Genomic DNA, 20,682 nt, shown 5'->3' with positions numbered 1-20,682 from the left:
CCGAGTGTGCACATGATGGAGAGACCCCAGAGATGCTGAGTTTGCACTCATTTCCATGGAATCTCCAGCTCTTCTCAGTTTTGGAGAATTCACATGGAGGGGAAATGCTGCAAGTGTTGAGTATGGAAATGTCTTCAGGGACTGGACCCTGGGAAGCATCAGTGAATTCATGTTAGGGAGGCTCTTACACATGAGAGCTATGTCAACTGTGTGGACAGAGATAAAAAGCTTCCAGGGCAGAACCTCCCTGGCACTGAAATATTAATATAATTAATGTGAATGGACAAGTTGTGGGGGAATCAGTGTTTTAGGTCGCCCGTTTTAGCTTGTAAGAACATTACATGAACATCTTGCATCACGAAAAGTGAAGGTCAGAAGTTCTTTCTCCCAGAGAGGTCTGTATGTTACACACATAAGCAGCCAGACTCTCAGCCTAAGTTGCTTCCCTGCATCTCTGGACCTGTGACCTGCCCCCGGGATGATTATCTGTGGGCGGGGTGACTTGTTATTTCCTTTGCACCTGCTCTCTTTTCCTATCTTTAATTCATTCAAGTGTAGGTAATATTATTAGCAAGAAATTAGATTTTTGATTATTATTTATACATTGTAGCTCTGCATTATTTTAATATTGACAGTTTCAATACATAGAAACAGCTCAGATGGAAGTGAGTTGTCTGTGTGTCAGATGGACTGTCCCAGTCATGTGACTTGAAGCTCAGAGGGAAGTCCCACGTGGGAGCTCACACTTGAACTTGATTTCATCCCTTCACACTGTGACTAGTCTGAATGGATGAGTTAATGAGAAACAATGTTAGTCCTTGAATTTTGATGAATCTAAAAAGAAATAAGAACCCAGAAAAATCTACAAACTCTAGGCCCACTGTTGTGGATCACATAGAACTTAACTTTTCTTAGAAATGAGAAAACTGGAGTTTAGAAATACAGTCTCAGTGGAGATAGGCTATGTTAAAGTTTGTCACTTGGTAGATACTTCTGGAGAACAGAGAGGTGTCGTCTGCTGCCCACTAAACTCTGTTATCTGCTCACTGGCCAATCGCTGCTGCCTTGTGTGAATACCTAGGGTGAGCACATTTTAGGGAGGCCACAGGGCCATATGGATTAGGCTGAGAAATGGCCAAATAGAAAAGCATTTCAATCACTGCACATGTTTGCAGTGAACATTTTAACATAAGTAAAATTTTGGTCTGTGGTATCTAATGTGTGTTTTTTGTTCTTTCCATAGGCTACCGGGCAGCCCTATGAACAGTATGCCAAGATGATTTTCATGGAGCTAAACGATGCCTGGTCTGAATTTGAAAACCAAGGCCAGAAGCCCTTGTATTAAACCGTGAGCTCGTTACCTGTGCTGCAGACTTTGCTGACACTGTATATGTCATAGTTCTGAGGTTTTTGAAGTGAATCAGAACTTCAGTAATGTGTTTCCAGCACTAAACTGTAAAATACCTTGTGAATTAATTTCTCATTGATAAACAGTGTGGATGTCTGGTTTCTCCAAGTCCCTGCCATAAAATATCCCAAACAGGAGAGGACCTTTCAGAGGGATGGCCTTGCAGAGTGGCAGCTTTCTGACCTTTCAGTGGGATGGACTTGCAGAGTGGCAGCGTCCACGCTGGTCCTGGGGAACTGCTCAGCATTCTGCCTGGGGGAGATGAAGAGCAGCAGCCTCCACCCCGGAAGGTGTAACACCCATCTCATTGTCTGAGGATAGGATTAATGAGCAAAAGTTATGATAATGGAATGATATGATGGTTTAAAATAATGCTTTTTAGATTTTCTTGGAAAGATGTAATCTCAGCAGCGGCTTTATGCAGAATCTAGGAACATAGCCACCAAGGATTTTTCTTTTTTTTTTAAGAGAAATTTACTAAGGCTTTTAGCATAATACTGTGTATATTGTTTGGTCAGGAGGACAGCAAATGTGAAAGAATTTGAATCGTGGAAAGTGATTACACTACAGTACAGTGATCACCACCAACTCCTTCTAGATGAGCAAAAAATTAGTGAAAATGTTGGCTACAGAAAGTAGAAACCCTGAAGATGTGGAAACCTCTATTCCTGGTCAGGATATTGGGCTATCTTCCTGACCCTTTGGAAAACTGTGGTTGCTTAGAGAAGAAGTTTTCATACTATAACAACTCTAAACATGATTTGGAAGAAACTTCTAATTTTGCTGTAAAGCTCAATGCTCTTCTTTTTGTTTAGCCAAGAAACAGGTTGTTCTTGCTAGAAACAGGTTGTAAAGCAGCTCAGTCCATTTACAATTCTCAGGACCAGTAGGGAGTCAGGACTCAGTGTTCTCAGGTTCTCTGAGTGGTCGTGCTTAGAGAGCAGAAGATGATGAGATGGAACTTGAGTCTGAGAAAGGCCAGGTTGTGGCAAGGGAGCTGTCTGTGCTCACCTCAGATCCTGTCATATGGTTCAAGGAACCAGGTCCCACCTCCCCACATGTGAATCTAGACCCCTGGGGTTATTACAGTGTGGTTTATTGTGTTTAACGTAGTTGGGGATTCACAGGAACAACATTCACACAGGGACATTTGTGTTGGCAAAGTAAGAACGAAACCTTTCCAGACCTTACCCTGGTTGGATTTGAGATCAGTGTTTTGTCTGGTTCTCATTTGGAGGGATGAGCAGTTTGCTGTCCTGTGACTTTGGTAGATTCTGGTGCACACGCACACAGTGTGCACTTTATACATACATATATGCAAAGCAGAGGGGGCAAGAAGATTTCCATGTTAGTCTCAAACGGTCCATGCTCAATATTGTGAAAAGTTGTTTTTAAAGACGATCAGTTTTTTGTTTCTGTTTTAATTTTCTTGTGGCAAATAGCACCGGAAAAGCGGCATGTCAAAAATAATTTAGGTTCCAGATAGATCTTTTTCGCTCTCTCTTTTTTTTTTGTTATAAAGTTTCATTATTTATTTTACCGGCAATCTGAAACTTGCATAACATGTTCTCTTTTTAAATATATAGTTGTAACTGTTCAAGGTAACCATAACAAACCGTTATTTATTAACGTATTATAAAATAATGTTTGATCCAGTACGTGCTTGTCTTATTTAAAATTGGAATGTGAGACATGTTGCTGTGACCTGTTTTTTTCTCATTCGCACTTGTAGATACTGTGTGAACTACAGTATATAATGATAATTATTCAGAGGATATTCTGTGGGTGTCATGTACATTTTGAAATGATAGCACTACATTAGCTTTGTATCACATTTGGAACATCCATCAATGTTCATCCTTCATCATTAAACCTTATGTAATTAGTAATGAGAAAGAATCTTACTTCACTTAAATTTGGGGCTTCCCCACATCTCTTTTCCGGATACATTATAAATCTGGACTCCTATTTATCTCAAAACTCTTAACACATGCAGACCAACGGGTTTTGCATTCCTTTTAAATATCTGGTCGTGACACAGCTTATTGTTGGTCAGATTCACTGTTTCATTCATATTTATTGTAATATATTTTTTGTTTTGTAAATATGTTACAACAAAATGTGATTGGTCTAAAATATTTGTAATGTATATTAAAAGGCTCAAAAAATATTTGTAGATGCCTCCATCATTTTTGTACCTGTAGGAATATGATGATAAGCTTGAATTGCATCTTCTGATGGGATTCACATTTACAGAAAGTTGGAAGGGGAGACTGTGAAAAGCATGTAATAGCATCTGTACTGAAATGTAGTCTGACAGGATTCTGGGTTCATACACTCATCATTTCTGCCCTCACACACACACACACACACACACACACCTGCGCCCATGCACTTTCGATTATGCTGCATGAATATTATGTTTCAAAAAGAATCAACATAGAATTCCAGTCTCCCAGCTAGAATATTAATGGATTTTCAAAAGTGTACTTATGTGTCATATCAAAGGGATTGATCCCAGGAATCTGGGACTTTATTAGAAACAAAGTCCCAGATATTTTCACTTTCTGAGGACAGAAGCCGCATGTTCACTTGGAAATAAAAGCTGCAGATCTAAAGCATCTGAGCCATCACCGTGCTATCCACAGCTGCCAGTGAAACCGTGTGTGAATGCGTGAATGTGAAGGTTGTGTTTCAGTAGCTTCTCTGCCATTTAGCTAACGCCAGATGTAATAAAATTATCAGTTTAATGTCTGACATGTCCTCTATCCACAGACAGTGTGTATAGTAAGTGGATTTCTGGAGAAGGTAGAGAGCAGAGGAGCTGGCTCTGCCACCACGTGGGACTCGGCACCTTCAGGAATAATGCCCCCCCCCAACAAACAAATCAAAAACAAAACAAGAAAAAAGATGAATTTCCAGAAACAGCTATCTCAGCAACAGATTAGCTTCCCTGCTAGAAACGCCCATCAGGGAATGTACGTCAAGCTGAAACAGGTTTTGATTATTGTAAAGATAAACCAGGTATTCGGGCATAGTTTACCTATTGGTTTGCAAAAGAGTGGGTTTGAATCCTGGTTTTTCAATTTATAGACTATTACATTGGACAAGTTTCATAACTCTGAGTCCTTTTTTGATTTTTTTTTTTTTTAATTTAAGATATGAGGTCTCTTTCTGTCTTCCAGACTGGAGTACAGTGGCATGATCACAGCTCACTGATGCCTCAATCTTCTGGCCCAAGTGATCCTCCTGCCTCAGCCGCCTGAGTAGCTGGGACTATAGGTGTGCACCACCATGCCCAGCTAATTTTAAAATATTTATTTATTTAGAGACAGGCTCTTACTGTGTTGTGCAGGCTAGTTTCAAACTCCTTTCTTCAAGAAGTCCTCCCACCTCAGCCTCCTGGCCACCACGCCTAGCAAACTTAATTTTATCACCTTTAAAGAAGAATTCTAACAACTTTGCAAGGGAGGGATTAGAGATTGTCTATATCAACTCTTACCAAGCAGGTACTCGATAAATAGTAACGATCGTTACAGATAGTAAATAAGATAAAGTGTATCACCACAGGTCAGTGTTGGGGCTGGAGTCACATTGAAACCTTATGTGGGGAGTGGATCCAGGAGCAGGAAAAGGCAGCCCAGGGACCCTGTGGCTTGGCTTTTGGTCCTATCTCCTTGAGCTGACAGATCTGTCTGTATAAAATGGCAAAGAAACTTGCAGTGTATGTTTTGTAAAGGGAAGAACTGTGGGAAAGGAAAGGGCGATGGAGAGTTACGAAGCAAAACCAACCCTGTAGATTTCAACCAGTGCTGCACTGACTAACGGCCTGCCCCTTGCGGCACTGACTGACAGCCTGCCCAGTGGAGATGTGACACTCGGGCACCTGCACTGTGTGCTTATGTCCCTGGGAGCTATTGTATCTATATACATATATATGTTCTCACTCAATTAGGAAAAAAAAAAAGCTTTCAGAGGCAGACTTTGTAAATCCTACCTAAGAAAATGGAAATGTGGATAAATTTACCCAGACCTGGGGTCTGAGGCTAGATCTTGTCCTTGGGATAGAGAAAGGTGATCCTATTATGGTAAGCTAATTAATATTTGTTGATTCAGCCAATATTTTAAGTACACTGTATGCAAGATATGAATAGATAAGTAGGAGAAAAGCATTTCAACAAGTGGATCTGATGCCCTGTTAAGAGGTCACTGTCACTTCTAGTTACTCTGAGAATTCCGGCCTTCTTTGAGCATAAGACCCCCTGTGCAGAATAGTACCAATGCTGCCCATCGACTCTAGACTTGAACAGTTGGGGGCTTAACCTCAGCTTCCACACTCACTAGTCACTATCTGAGGAATGATACATTTTTAAAGAAATTACAAGATAAAGAAAAAGGACCTTCAATCTCTAGGAGCAGCAAATTGTAGGAAGATAAACATATGGAAACTAGCAGTAGATAAAGGCTAGGTAGTAAAATTCATTATGTCAGCTCCCTGGGTCTAAGGCTGTCCCCGGCAGTTCTCCTTTGTCCTTCCTGGTCCAGGGGAGTCTGCTGTGGGGACATCTTTGTGTATTTATGTCCCACTTTTTGGCAGGTAAGGGGAAGGCCCAGAGCTTTTCTTGTGGCACCTGCTTTTCATTTGCTTTCAGCTCAAAATAATCCTTAAGCCAAAGCAGCATACATTGTAATGACCTTGGGCAGACTGAGGGCCACAGAGAACACCGAGGTGGAGTCCCGGGTCACCAAGCTTCCGCGGGGAGTCAGGGGTTCACAGCGCCATGTTTAGTGAGTGCGCCATCCGCTGTGAGGAGAGCTAGGAAAATACACTGACACATAATTACTCATTTATTGGGACAGGAACAGGCTCAAATGATCAGTGTGCGATTTTTGAAAAAGGGAGAATTTGCTTTTGCAGGGGCCTCCCACAGGCCCCTTTCTCTTTCAATCCTGTTGAAAACTGAGAAAAAACCAGAGTAAGGGACCGTGGCACACCTCGGAGCAGTTCTCAGCTGGAACGAGGGAACGGCCCCAGAGGGCTGCGACAGCCAAGCCCGGCCCTCCCTGGGGCCTTCCCTGGAGGACGGAGCCTTCGGATTGCTCCCCAGACAGGTGCGTTCCCCGGACAGGTGCGATCCCCAGACAGGTGCGCACTCCAGTCAGGTGCGCTCCCCACACAGGTGTGCACCCCAGACTAGTGCGCTTCCTACACAGGTGTGCACACCAGACAGGTGCGCTCCCCAGAAGGTGTGCACCCCAGACAGGTGCGCTCTCTACACAGGTGCGTGTCCCATACAAGTACGCACCCCGCAGGAAGGCAAGCGTAGGGGGCTCTGGGACCGGCCGCCGGCCATGGCTACCTGCAGCAGGCTTTGAGGCCCAACGTACAAAAAGTGGCTCAGGAAAGCCTCGGACACAGAAAGGCTTTTGTGGTCTTTGTCTCTGCAAATAAATCAGGGAACCAAGGAAAAACCGCTCCTTACAGCAGAGAGCCGACGCCGGGGGCAGGGTCGGAGCTGTAACGCGGCGCCTCTCGGTCTTTTCCCTGGGTCCGAGCCCCCACCCCGCAGACACCCACAGGTCCAGAGGGCTCCCGCCGGCCAGATCATCCTGCCCCTCCTCCGACTCCGGGCCGGGGCCGAGGTCCACGCAGGCAGCAGGGCCGAGCTGGAAGGGCTCGCGGTCCGCCGGACTCTCCAGACACAGAGAGCCGCGCTTGCCGGGACTCGCCGGGTAAACTCGGGTGAGAAGGTCTACGACCCGGGTACGGTTCTGAACCAGCTAAGACCCGGCTGGAGTGACAAGGCCCAGACCAAATCGGCGGGCTCTGAGTGGTGAGGATCACGACCAGTAAGAAAGGAGCTCTGAGTCCCGGGGGCAGAGTTCTGGGGCGGCAGGGGCGGAGCTCTGCATGCTGGAGGCAGAGTTTGGACAGACAGGGGCGGGGCTCTGCGTGCTGGAGGCGGAGTTCTGGACAGACCGGGGCGGGGCTCTGTGTACTAGAGGCGGAGTTATGGTCAGACAGGGGCGGGGTTCTGAGCCGGGAGGGGCGGGGCTCTGTGGGCCAGAGGCGGAGTTCTGGGTTAGCAGAGACGGGGCTCTTCATGCCAGGGGCGGAGTTCTGGGCCGGCAGGGGCGGGGGTTCGGCGTGGCAGGGGCGGGACTAGGCCCAGAATGGGCGGGCTCAATGCCGGCAGAGGCGGGGCTCTGAGTCGCGCGGGTGGAGTTGGGATAGGCAGAGGTGGGGTTCTACATGCTGGGGGAGGAGTTCTGGGCTGGCAGGGGCGGGACTAGGCCCAGAATGGGCGGGCCCAATGCTGGCAGAGGCGGGGCTCTGAGTGGCACGGGTGGAGTTCTGGGTCAGCAGAGGCGGGCTTTGAATGGCGGAGACGAAACTAGAACTAAGGTGGGCGGGCTCAATGCCGGCAGGGCGGGGCTCGGGGTGACCAGGGAGGGCTCCGGGTCCACCCGGCGGCCGCGGGCTTGGCTTGGGCGGGGCCGGGCTGCGGTGGGAGCCGGAAGCAGCCGCTGCCCAGCGCGGGAGACATGGCGGGAGTGAAAGGTACATCCCGGCCCTACGCTCCGGGTCAGCCTGGGCTGCGTCCTCGGCGCAGGCGGGAGCGGCTACCCCAGCCCCTCCTTGTTCCTTGCGGCGCGGGGAAGCCCCAGCCCCAGGCCTCAGCTGTCTCTGCCCCGCGCGTCTAACCGAGTCTCCGCTCTGTTCCGCGTCCCCCCCGCCCTTCCTCCTGGCCCTGCTCGTAGGGCCCGGTCTCTGGAGGGCACTTTGTCTGCGGTGCTCTCAGCTTTGGGGGCTGCATCCCCTTGTTCCGGAGGTTTCCGGCTGGCAGCCCCGACTGCGGGCAAGTCCGTGGGACAAACACGCCCGGAAATGCCGTGTCCCCGCGACGTGGCGCTAGAGTGGGCGGGGCTTCCACCCCGCTGCCCTCTGTGTCCACTCTTCCCCTGTACCCACTGTATCTTTGTGCGGAAGGATGCGCAGTACGTGCGTTTGGTGAGTGTGTGTGTGTGTGTGTGTGTGTGTGCAGCCCGTTTTGCAGAGGGTGTTGGCAGGAGGGCGCGGCGGATCCCCCTCATCTATCCTGTGCCTTCAGAGAGAGGGGACAGAAGGCGTTGCAGGAAGACCCCTGCTGTTTTCGCAGGAAACAGTACCCTTTCTTACCTTTCCAACAGAGTAGCTTAACTTGTTTTTTGCCTTGGCGTTTCTATCATCCTTAAACTCTGTACCCACAGGTCTTTCCAATTAATCAACATCGGCTGTAAACGTGTGTACGGTGTGCGTGTACATGCGTGTGTGTACATGTGTGCTCACTGTGAATTTATCTGAGGACAGGATCCTTGAGCAGTAGATAACACAGTATCTTATTCCTGACTGGCTCTAATATATTTGATATCAGTTTAATGCACGTGGCTTACTTGGACGGTGTCCACTGTGTAACAGCCTTTGAAGCCAGTGCAGAAAATAGATGGAAGTAGCATCTTTGTTCTGCATGACCAGAAACTACCAAATGTATTCGAAATTGTTATGTCATAAAAGGAAGACAACGTGTGAAGTGGAAAAGGACTAAGGGGAGGGAGCATTTTGCAAATAATTCAGCTTCTATTGAGGAACTGTTGGATGTTAGAGATATGGAATAAAAAGGTAATGAAGACGTTATTGTTGGGTGACAGAGTTCAAAGTAATTCCGTTACTGTGAATCTTATGTTCAAGTTCTAATTTGCTAGGACCTGTGAAAGTGACCTTACTTGGAACTAGGTTCTTTGCAGGTATAATCAAGTTAAAATGGTAGTTACTGGCATAGGGTAGGCCCTAGTCCAGTGACTGGTGTCTCTACTTGAATAAGAGGGAAAATCAGACATGGAGATACCCGGGGAACCCCATGTGCAGACTGAGGCAGAAATTGGAGGGATGCAGGTGCTGAGAGCACAAGGATGTCTGGTGACCATCAGGAGTTAGGGAGAGACAAGGAAGGGTGGTCCCTACAGCCTTCAGGGGGATTAAGGGTTCTGACACCTGTATTCCAGGAATCTGGCCTCCAAAACCAGGAGAGAACAAGTTTCTGTTATTCTAAGCTGCCCAGTTTGTGGTGCTTTATAACCACAGCCTTAGGAGACTAATACAGATGGGATTGCTTGACCCTGCCCCAGGGAGAAGGAGGAACTGTTTTCATGGAAGAGATGATTCTTGAACTAAATCTGAAGGGATCAATGAGGTTTCACCTGGCAAAGCATGGGGTGAAGGTGGAGTGCATTCCAAGTGGAGAGAATAATAACACTGACCCTGGGCAGAGAGCATGAAAGAACACACCTTGTTCTCAGCAGGAATTTAAGCTCCCTTAGGTTAGTGGCCAGGGTTGAAGCTGGGTAAATGGTTTAGGAGATTGAGCTGGTGAGCCTCGGTGCCAGAACAGCTCAGAGGCTGTGAAGCAGCTGCAGACGGTGACAATAGCTAGGTGTAGGCTGCAGCTTCTCAAACTCCTGGCCTCCAGCAATCCTCTGGCCTCGGCCTCCCACAATGCTAGGATTACAGGCATAAGCCACCATGCCTAGCCCCAGATGTTTTTTTAAAAAAGCTCCTTGAGATCTTCCTATAAAAGTTCCCCTATATTTCCTCTCAAAGTAAAAGGAGGCAATATAAAATGTTCATCAGTTTCATTGATGATTCATTATGTTATGGATTTTTCCAAAAGAAAATTTGGATAATATAGTGTCCTGTGCTTTTGATCTATACTTTATATCAAAGTATATATTTACACTTTTATCACGGAATGTTGCACAGAGGTCCCTGCATCAGTCCCTGTTTATTTACTGAACACCTCAGTGCTTTTGCCAAGCACTTTATGTGGTTATTTAATTCCCATAAACACAATAAAATGGCACCCTTATTCCTATTTTACAGGTGAGAACTCTGGTTTAAAGAGGTTCAGCTTCCACCCAAAGTCACACAGCAGTTGGTGGCAGAGTTAAGATTTGATCCATGTTTGTGGCTCAGTTCAGGGTTTTTTCACAGCCCTGACATTCTGCCTATCTCTCAATCTGCAGCAAGAGAGGGCAGATAGGTCCCTACCCGCTCAGGAATGAGTGTCCTGCAGATGCAGAGAATAAACGTTGATTAGTTGGGAATTTTAGTTGAGGAAGGCAGTCTTCAAATACTTGAAGTGCTGCAGTTTGGGGGGCAAAGGTACTTTTATAGGGGAGCAGTTCTCCATATGAGGTAAGGAAGGAAGTTTCAACACTGAGAGACCATCTCAGTCACGGTGAGACAGCCTATCTCAGGTGGAGTGCACGTCCCTTCACAGGAGTTGCTTGGACTGGCCAGCTGGCCTCTGGCAGGTGCACAGGGGACTCCCACATTAGCTGGGATCACTTCAGATCTTTCTCTACCTTGTGATTTTAAAGTGGTACAAATAGGTAATTGTCTCAATCAGTTTGGGTGACTATAGACTGGGTGGCTTAAAAAGTAATGATTTATTTCTCACAGCTTGGAGGCTGGGAAGGCCGTGGTCAAGGTGCATGGGGACCTGGTGTCCTAAGCGTCTGCTTCCTACTGTGCAGATGGCCACGTTCCCTTCTTGTCCTTGCCTGGTAGAACACAGAGAGAGCTCTGGTCTCCTTCTCTTCTTTTGCGAACACCTGTCTAGTGACAGAGACTCCAGCCTCAAGACCTCTTTTAAACCTGATTGTGTCCTGGAGACCCCACCTCCTCATGGCGTCTCCTAGTGGGGAGTGGTGCTTTAGCCCATGAACTTGGGGACAGACAGGTAGTTCAGAGCAGCAGTCATTTGCTAGTCAAACGTAATGTCAATTAATAAAGTAATAACAAATTGCCGCATTTGCTCAAATTTGAGGACTTTTTTAGTAAAAAAAGTTTTGGGATAGAATTCATATACCATAAAGTTAACCTTTTTGAAGTGTAACATTTCTTGGTTTTTAGTATGTGTGTATTCATGAGGTTGTGAAACCATCGGTGCTACATTCCTATAGAACCCTTCCTCAGCCCCGTAAGAAACCTTGCACCTGTTATTAGTCATTGTCCATTTTCTCTGACGCCTCCAGCCCCTGGTGACCACTCATCTGGGACCTTTAAATGCTGGTTTTGTTTTCACAGCTCTTGTGGCATTATCCTTCAGCGGGGCCATCGGGCTGACTTTTCTTTTGCTGGGCTGTGCCTTGGAGGATTATGGGTAAGTTATCTTTTCAAAAAGAACTATTCTTTTTTTCCTTTGTCACTACTGGTGTGGGTGTTGAAGACTTGGTCAAATTAGCACTAAGCACTGAACAATGAGATGGTAAAGCTGGGATTGTGAACCGTGTCCCTTCCTCGGTCAGGTATATTTGTGCAGAAAAAAGCTCTTTTAAAAATTGCTTGATTCATTTAATAGGCATTAGTGTAACACCTACTCAGGACCAGCTGGGTTCGAGGATGAAGGGACAAGTCCTGTCCTGCAGGAGCTACAGCTCTGGGTGTGGGTGGGAGGGAGGCAGGCGGTCTGTAGTGAGACGGCAGGTGCGGGGAGACATGGGAGCCCCCAGAGTCAGCAGGTGCCCCTGGGTCTCGGAGACACTCGGGTGCTGCCTCACAGAGGTCATGTTTGAGTCGAGACTCGGTGGATAGATAGGAGTTCTTAGGCTTATGAGTCCGGGGAGGGCGTTCCAGGCAAATGGAACATTCAGCAAGTTGTTTGTTCCACAGTTGTCATTTGAGATCTTACCTCTGCCAGCCACGGTGTGGGAACTGGGGATTAAGAAGGGAGAGGATGAAGATCCTGTTCTCAGAGCCTGTACTTCAGTGGGGAAGACAGATAGTAAATGTAGCAGAAGGTGCCGTGCAGCTCTCAGGGAAGGCAGCACCAGGCAGAGGACTGGCATGTGCTGAGGCTGGGGACCTAAAAACACATGGAGCTCTGGGGACGCCACACATGGCTCCTGCTGGCAGAGATAAACTACAGTTGGGCATAGGGGGATTAGGGCTGGCCCTGCACAGAGAGCTGTCCTGGGCCCTGTGTGCTCTGCAGCGGGAGGGGAAGTGTCCTGGGTCCTGTGTGCCCTGCACAGAGAGCTGTCCTAGGCCCTGTGTGCTCTGCAGCGGGAGGGGAAGTGTCCTGGGTCCTGTGTGCCCTGCACGGAGAGCTGTCCTAGGCCCTGTGTGCTCTGCAGTGGGAGGGGAAGTGTCCTGGGTCCTGTGTGCCCTGCACGGAGAGCTGTCCTAGGCCCTGTGTGCTCTGCAGGGGGAGGGGAGGTGTGGCAGAGGAGAGAGAAGGAGAGTGATGGGAAGTTTGTAGTTGATGCCAGGGTTCAACAAAGTGGGTATGGATGTCTCCCCAGGGACGGGCTGGGTATGGCTGACATGGTCAGCTATGGGGACCTGCAGCAGCCTTCATCACGCTGCTGCATTCAGACTCCCCTCCAGTCCTGGCCAGGCACTCGGAAGTGCTCAGGCCTGAGAGGGGCCCTATGCCCAGAGCCTCCACAGCCAGTGCTGTGGGTTGTGAGCTGTCAGTGTCCTCACTTCTACCTGGGAAGCCAAAGCCAGAGCAGGTGGAGACTTCACTGACCACTCAGCAGTGAGTGGCAAGGATGGAAATGGGGGTTGATCTGAGTGTTTTGACCAAAGGTTTCTCCATTATTCTACAACCAACTCTGAATCTAGGTGTTTTAAACTACCTCTTATACTCTGTGTCTTTGTAAGGTAAGGAAATGGCCCATTCTGCTAATAGACAGAAATTAATCTTATATCAGAGTGCCGGTGCCCCAGGATCATCATCAGCACCCTGGCCTAGACGGCCTGCTGCGATTTTTGTAAGGAAAGTTTTACTGGGACACAGCCCTGCAGATTTGCTTATGAATTGTCTTGTCTGCTTTTGAACTAAAAAGGCAGAGTTGAGTAGTTGAAACAAAGAGTTTATGGCTTGAAAATCCTAAATGTTTACTTTTTGGCCCTTTCCAACCCTGGCCTCCCTGTCCCCTGCATGGTACACATTCAGTGGCTTACTCTAAGCTGAGACATAGAGCCCCGCAGATTGTTTCTCAGAAGAGTGTCATTGTGTTCCAGGGACAATTAAGAACGCTTGGCTGTGGGCATGCCCGGTGACCTCTGGGCCTGTTCCAGGCCTCTCCCCTTCTCTGCATCTCCTGTCCTCAGGGGTAAAAGTTGGCTTGGAACTGGAGAGCCTCTAGGGCAGCGGTTCTCAACCTGTGGGTCGTGACCCCTTTGCACTGTATTAAAGGTTTGCGGCATTAGGAAGGTTGAGAACCACTGCTCTGGGGCCTCCTCCATAGCATCCTTTGGTGATTCTTGAATGTGTCATAATCCCTCTAGTTTAAAATTAGGAATCCAAACTCAGTGTCTCCATCCTGAGTCCTCGGAATGAAGGGGACTTTCCTTTCTTCTTTTTGGTTACCTAGATCTGCATCTAAAATGGGACACCTTGTGATTTTGGCCCAACCCCAAGTCCTCCTTGTAGGTGCCAGTATTTGGGTTGGTCTGGGTTATCCCAGGGCTATGGTGATAGGAATTACTGTGGTGTACATAGAAATGAGGAGAGTATATTTTTTTCCTTAAGAAATGAAGCATAAAAACGTGTAGCTGATAGGCTCGGTGCCCATAGTGGTTATGGCGCCGGCCACATGCGCCAAGGCTGGCAGGTTCAAACCTGGCCTGGGCCAGCTAAACAACAATGACAACTGCAACAAAGAAAACAGACGAGCGTTGTGGCAGCTGCCTGTAGTCCCAACTACTTGGGAGGCTGAGGCAAGAGAATCGCTTAAGCCCAAGAGTTTGAGGTTGCTGTGAGCTGTGATGTCACAGCACTCTACTGAGGGGAACAAAATGAGTCTCTGTCTCAAAAAGAAAAATATGTGTAGCTGATAGAGGAAAAAATTATAGATTATTTTTGAAATACTTATAGAGAAAACACCATTGGACACCAGATGGCAAATTTTTATGAATGCTACTCTTTGACATTTGGGAAAAAAGGAGTTTTATCTTTGCATTAGAGTATTATTATCTGTTATAATAAAATTCAGAGTGCATCTAAAGTTTTTACTAGTGAGCATACTTATTTTCTTGTACTCCTCTTAGAATCCATTAATTATTTCATTCATTCAACAGAATCAATATAGTCCCTTACCCATTCTAGGCCCTGGAGAGAAGAGGTGACAACCAAGATTGGTCAGATCCTGTTCTCATAAGCAGAGAAATCTCATATGGGAACAAGCACTGTGCATAAAGTTAAAACGGGGTTTGAGGGTGCCCTGGGGTGCCTTAGAGCAGCAGTCGGGAGAGCCACTCTTAGGTGGGTGGCCGTCCATGCAGATCACATGGTAGGAAGGAGCTGGAGAACATAAGTTTGGGGAAGAGCATTGTAAACAGAGGGCACAGCTGTGCAAAGGCCCTGAAAGCAGCCGTGGGCTCAGAGTGTTCCAGCAACAGACAGGAGGCTGGGTGGCTACAGATTAAACAAACGAAGGGACGATGACATGAAAGGAAGGGAAGAAACAGACAGTACCACATCATGTGAGTCTGCGAGGCCGGGGCAGGGCTTTGGGTTTAATTCTAAGCCATGGGAAGATGTCCAGTGTGTGTGTACCAAAAAGGTCTTTATTGACTGAGTCTGTACAAACCCACAGCAGGGCTGTGTTCTAGAGGGAAAGCAGGGACGGCAAAGTTAAAATTCTGTCTTTAAAGAAATTGCCGGCTCGGCGCCTGTGGCTCAAGTGGCTAAGGCGCCAGCCACATACACCTAAGGTGGCGGGTTCGAATCTAGCCCAGGCCCTGCCAAACAACAATGACGGCTGCAACCAAAAAATAGCCGGGCGCTGTGGCTGGCGCATGTGGTCCCAGCTACTTGGGAGGCTGAGGCAAGAGACTCGCTTGAGCCCAAGAGTTGTAGGTTGCTGTGAGCTATGATGCCACATCACTCTCCCCAGGGGGACAGCTTGAGGCTCTGTCTCAAAAAAAAAAAATTGCCACTTAGTAACAGACAACAGAGAAGTTTCTAGATCTATGTCCTAGGGTTGTGTCTTACAATATGATCTACCTATGTGTTAAGGGACTATTAATTTAAATCATCACTACTTATCTATTCTGGGTAGAAATCATCTTACATTATAATATTCATGACTGATTTTCTGACTTAGACATTTAAAATTACAATAATTTTGAAATAGTAGCATTTCATTTAAAAATGTAAAACATTTAAAATGTAACTGTTTAAAATGTACCTTTTCTCTTTGGGTCTTGCCTGGGTCCACCTGACAGCGTGTACTGGCCCCTGTTCGTCCTGATTTTCCATGCCATCTCCCCCATTCCCTATTTCATTGCCAAAAGAGTCACATACGACTCTGATGCAACCAGCAGTGCCTGCCGGGAACTGGCGTATTTCTTCACTACTGGAATTGTTGTTTCTGCCTTTGGGTTTCCTGTTATTCTTGCTCGTGTGGCTGTGGTAAGTTCTGTTTTCTATTGTTTTGCTCAACTGTTGCTGAGTTTACTTGCAAGGCCTCCGTCCAGGACCTCAGTTCTGTTTTCATTGCTTACAATCTCTGCACTGGTCTCCCCACTCCCTCCACTTAGATCTGCCTGTCAGCGTCTCAGCCATGTTCCCAGAGTGCTTTGTTGTTTCTCTTACAACCAAGTTCATTTCTTGCTTTTTCTACTTTAATCTGTTCTCTGGAATTGTTCTCAAGTAAATCCCTACCTCTTAACTCTTACAGCATAACACGGGGACCACATTAGCAGTACTTTTCCAGTTACCAAATCTTATCAAAATCTTATCCTGCAAATGGGATCCTGGACTCAATTCTCAACTGAATACAATAGTTATATATTCAGGGGACAACTGTGTAGCATCTGGGAGAGATGATGACTGAGATGACATCTTCACATCCAATATAAAAATATTCTTTTTTTTCTCCAAAATACATTACAGTGTATTTTGTTTCGGTTTGGTGCTCTCTGCCTTTATACTATCTGTTTTAATCCCCCACCTGCATTCTGTTTTAATTTTATGAGACTCTTATTTGGGGCATTGGAGATCAGATATGCACAGACCTTGTTTATTCATTGAGTATCTTCAGAACATCTGCTGTTCATGAAATGCCAGAAATAAAAGCCAGGTACTAGCTCTGCTCCTAAAGAACACAAAACTAGCTCGATGGTCCGTACCCTCCCGGGGTGCTGTGGGGGTCACTGAAACAATCAGAATGCAGAGACGTTCTGGTGGCACCAGATATGGGCCTCCAGGGATGAGGGTATTTGGATTGAAGTGGGAAAGGCATCGCGTGGAGTGACACCCTGGTGTGGAAATGCAGAATGTGGAATGAAGGACAGGCCGTTACGATGGGCCAGAAAGCAAGCAGTTGCCATCATGGTTAGAAAGACTGTGAAGCCTGATTAGCAGGGACTTGGACACCACCAGGGCGAGCTCTGTTCAGATAGGGAGGAAGCATCAAAGGTTTTGAACACAAGATTGTCGTGATTTTATTCTTCTGTGTCACGACTTTATTCTGTTCTTTATTCTATCACTTCTTAAGTGCTACTGTGAATATTTATACAGAATTTCTTCCCCCTTTAATACTGCCATCTTATTTTATAAAGAAACTTTGATATTTCTGTTGGTTAAATTAAAACAAAAATGCCCACTAGAGGGTGCTCTCACTCCCAGCTGAGCTTCTGCAGAACCCTCAGCCCAGCTGGAAAACTGCTTTCATCGGTATTCAGAGTATTATTTAAAGTCGTTTTCTTCTCTAAAACAAGTGAATCCATAACTCTCCAGTTTCTATTTTCTATGAAAGAAGTTGATACATGCAGAACTTTCCGTACCCAGTATTATAATTGGACTGTTTGTTATCTTACTACTTGTATTTTACTTAAGGCAATCACGAACAATTAAAAATAGCTAGAGAAATATGACTAATAAGGAAAATGTTAGTGGTTATACCAGACTTAATTAACAAGCATCGCAGAAGTAATTAGTCTAATTACTGAACAATTTACTGTTTCTGCCTGTTCAGCATTAAGCCTTTTAGCAGCTTTGTGTGATATTTCATTGGATATTCCTAATGTAGAAAATAACAGAGATCTGCAAAAAGCGCAGTGTGAAGGAAATGAGGATTTAATCCTTCTTTTTTTGTGTTTCAGATCAAATGGGGAGCCTGTGGCCTTGTGCTGGCAGGGAACGCAGTCATTTTCCTTACAATTCAAGGATTTTTCCTTGTATTTGGAAGAGAAGATGATTTCAGCTGGGAACGGTGGTAGCACCTTAGTTTGACAGAATGTGTTGAGTTTCTTAAGTGTATGGGCGCACCTGTGGCATTTTACTATGAAATTTAATATGCTGGGTTTTTTATACCTTTATATCATGTTCACTTTAAGGAATACTTCATGAGTAAAAGATTAGTTTTATTCTCTGTAAATAGACCTCTGGAGTTTAGATTATGTTACTAAAGTCAAATTATGTTACTTTTTGCTGTTTGCGTAGTCTTGGTGCTCTGAGAAGTGTCTTACAGACGCCGTGGCAGGCCAGAATTTGCAGGGGATGTGCTCCGGAAGGCAGGTGACGGGAGGCAAGTGACAAGTGGCAGGTGATGGGAGGCAGGTGTTGGGCTGAAAAGGCAGAGGCAGCTCTCTCTGCGCCAAAGACCTTTGTTTCTTCAAGCGGGACCCTGGACCAGGAGCACAGACCTTTCCCAGGAGTGTGTCAGAGACACAGAGTCTGCAGGTCACACCCGAGCCCACACCCACACCGGCGTGTCGGTGAGCCCCGCACGTGGACGCCATCACCGAGGAGGCGGCACCACTTCCCTGTGGCCGTCCCCACCGCACCACCGATCTCTCCGTGTCATCCACTTGCTTGTAAGAAATGTCTCACCTGCCCTCATGTTGAGGGTGGGCCCAGACTCTTGTGTTATGAAGTGTTCAGATCTACACAATACGGGCTGTTCTGCAAATCTGTGAAAACTGCGCTGGGAATGGGGAGATGGTCTTGGAAGGGCACCACGTCTTGGTTAGATGGGAGGAATAGTCTGATCACTGTGAGGCCGGCCGGCCACACAGCATGCTGAGTAGAGGAGGCAACAGTACAGTACGTGTCCAGTATTGCTAAGAGTAAATTTCTAATGTTCTCATCACAAATAGCATTCGATATTTCAGGTGATGTGTATGTTAATGAGCTTGACTTAATCATTCCACATTTTACTGAAAAAACATAACACCACTTTGTACCTTATAAATATATATAACTATCATTTGTCAATACATAATAAAAAATCAGTTAAAAAAACAAAACAAGACATACCACAGCACACCCCCAGAGGTGTCCCCAGCAGGCATGGGTGTCTCCAGCAGGGATGGTGACAGTAGATGTCCTCTGAAGGCAGCAGCTGTTTGCACAGGGCTGCCCTGGGAGGAGGGGAAGGGGCTGAGCTGACACCAGCTCCTGCTTTAACAGGGGTTGGCAGAATAGAGGTGAAACTTTCCAATGTCCCCTTATAATCTGGCCCTTCTCCGAGCAGCTCCTTGCCTAGGCCCCCCCTTGGCAGTTGTGATTTGCCCTGGACTTTCCTTCCCAAAGAGACATAAGAGCCAGGTGAGCCCACACAAGGGGGTGGGCCGGCTCAGTCAGTGCACACGTAGAGGTGGCCATTGTCACTCATATCCTGGACTCTCATACATGACTTTATGCCACCTTCTGAGCCGTCATCAGGATTAATGTCATGTCGGGTCCTATAGTCACAGTCTAACCTATTGAAAAAGGGAAGAATCAGAAATAGAACCACTTGATCTGAATACAGCCAGAGGTTTTTAAACATTTTTAAACATTCTGCCAGCATAATGACTAAACACATTCAAAACACTCAAACCTTCAGGTTTGTGACCTCGTGATCTGAGTAGTTAGCTACTGTGACACTGGGACCAGAAGGATACCTAAGGGGATATGTGGCCTTGCACTGGATTTTATGTTCTCAATGTTCTGTGTACCTATCAAATTGTCAAAGCTGTTATTTCCAATATTTATATTAGAAGCATTATTCAGATACTTCGTAATTTTAACCAGCATTTTTAATAATGACACTTGCACTTGTAATAAATTTCACTTTTAACACGGAAGAAAAGTTTAAATTAAAAAGTTTTATCGTGATGTCACCTTGCTCGAAAGATAACAAAAGAGTGAGAATTTGTTGATGTTTTGAAATGGGTAGTGTTGAGCAATAACCCAGCCTGTAGTAGAATCACTGCGATAAGTTTTAAGGTGCCAGTTTGAATGTCTGGTTGGTGTGTAATAGCTTCTCTAAGGTGCCAGTTGTGATCAATTTGTGCTACATTTTGCAAAAGTGTCTTTGTTGCTTATACACATTTTCAAATAACTGAAATAGCCTCAATATATGGCCTTAGCCTCTGCGCCTGTGGCTCAAGTGGCTAAGGTGCCAGCCACATACACCTAAGGTGGCGGGTTCGAATCCCCAGCCCGGACCCGCCAAAAACAACAATGACGGCTGCAACCAAAAAATAGCCAGGCGTTTTGGCGGGCGCCTGTGGTCCCAGCTACTTGGGAGGCTGAGACAGGAGACTCGCTTGAGCCCAGGAGTTGGAGATTGCTGTGAGCAGTGAAGCCATGGCACTCTACCCAGGGAGACAGCTTGAGGCTCTGTCTCAAAAAAAAAAAAAATATATATATATATATATATATATGGCCTTAAAGCATTAACTCTTGATTGTATTTTCAATCCCTGCACTTACACAAAGGGATATTAGATTTGAAGATTATTAGATTTGCTGTGAGACATTAACTCTGCAGTGCCTAAGTATCATTAGATAATAAATGTCAGTAGGAAATACTATTACATATGAGTGTGCAATACAAAAGTTTCTTCCTGCTGACACAAATGCTGGGCATTTTTTATTCCTTATACATGTAAAGATTCGGGGTTTTTTATATATATTGTAGAATGTATTGGGAGAGTCAAAGCATGTTGATTACATGTTAAAACTGAGAAAACACCTCACATACTGTCCACAAGTGAGTAATCTTACGAAGGTCTTCTCTTTCTAATAGAAATAATTTAACTGAAATAAGTAATTCAATAACTGAAGTAGGTTCACAGGAAGTTGCTAAGACAGTAGAGTGGGTCTTCCCAGCATCTCCAGTTACTTTTTAGATAAGGTGCAGTGTCAACACTAGGAAACTAACACTGGTAAACATGTCTGTTTCTCTCTGATTTTGTGACAAGTGTAAATTCATGTAGCCACCATTGCC

General features: G+C 46.1%; 2 protein-coding genes across 2 annotated transcripts in view; both read left to right on the top strand.

Moving 5' to 3' along the window:
• Window positions 1–1,368, top strand: part of DNAJC6 (DnaJ heat shock protein family (Hsp40) member C6) — a 163,837-nt gene extending 162,469 nt beyond the window's left edge. Inside the window, exon 19 of the mRNA XM_023509853.1 lies at window positions 1,244–1,368. Coding sequence (XP_023365621.1) covers window positions 1,244–1,345 — 102 coding nt within the window. The 3' untranslated portion in view covers window positions 1,346–1,368. The remainder of the gene's footprint in view (window positions 1–1,243) is intronic.
• A 6,475-nt stretch (window positions 1,369–7,843) lies between these two features.
• Window positions 7,844–19,528, top strand: LEPROT. The gene is made up of 4 exons (XM_003784244.3): window positions 7,844–7,970; window positions 11,535–11,610; window positions 15,687–15,873; window positions 17,568–19,528. Exons 1-4 carry the CDS (start codon window positions 7,955–7,957, stop codon window positions 17,682–17,684), a joined length of 396 nt encoding a protein of 131 aa, XP_003784292.1. The 5' UTR covers window positions 7,844–7,954; the 3' UTR covers window positions 17,685–19,528.
• Window positions 19,529–20,682: the final 1,154 nt, after the last annotated feature.

Source organism: Otolemur garnettii, unplaced genomic scaffold (assembly GCF_000181295.1).
Source record: "Otolemur garnettii isolate 467f Iridium unplaced genomic scaffold, OtoGar3 scaffold00010, whole genome shotgun sequence".
Classification (NCBI taxonomy): domain Eukaryota; kingdom Metazoa; phylum Chordata; class Mammalia; order Primates; family Galagidae; genus Otolemur; species Otolemur garnettii.
The sequence above is the reverse complement of the archived record's forward strand: the minus strand, read 5'-3'. Positions and strand labels throughout refer to the sequence as shown.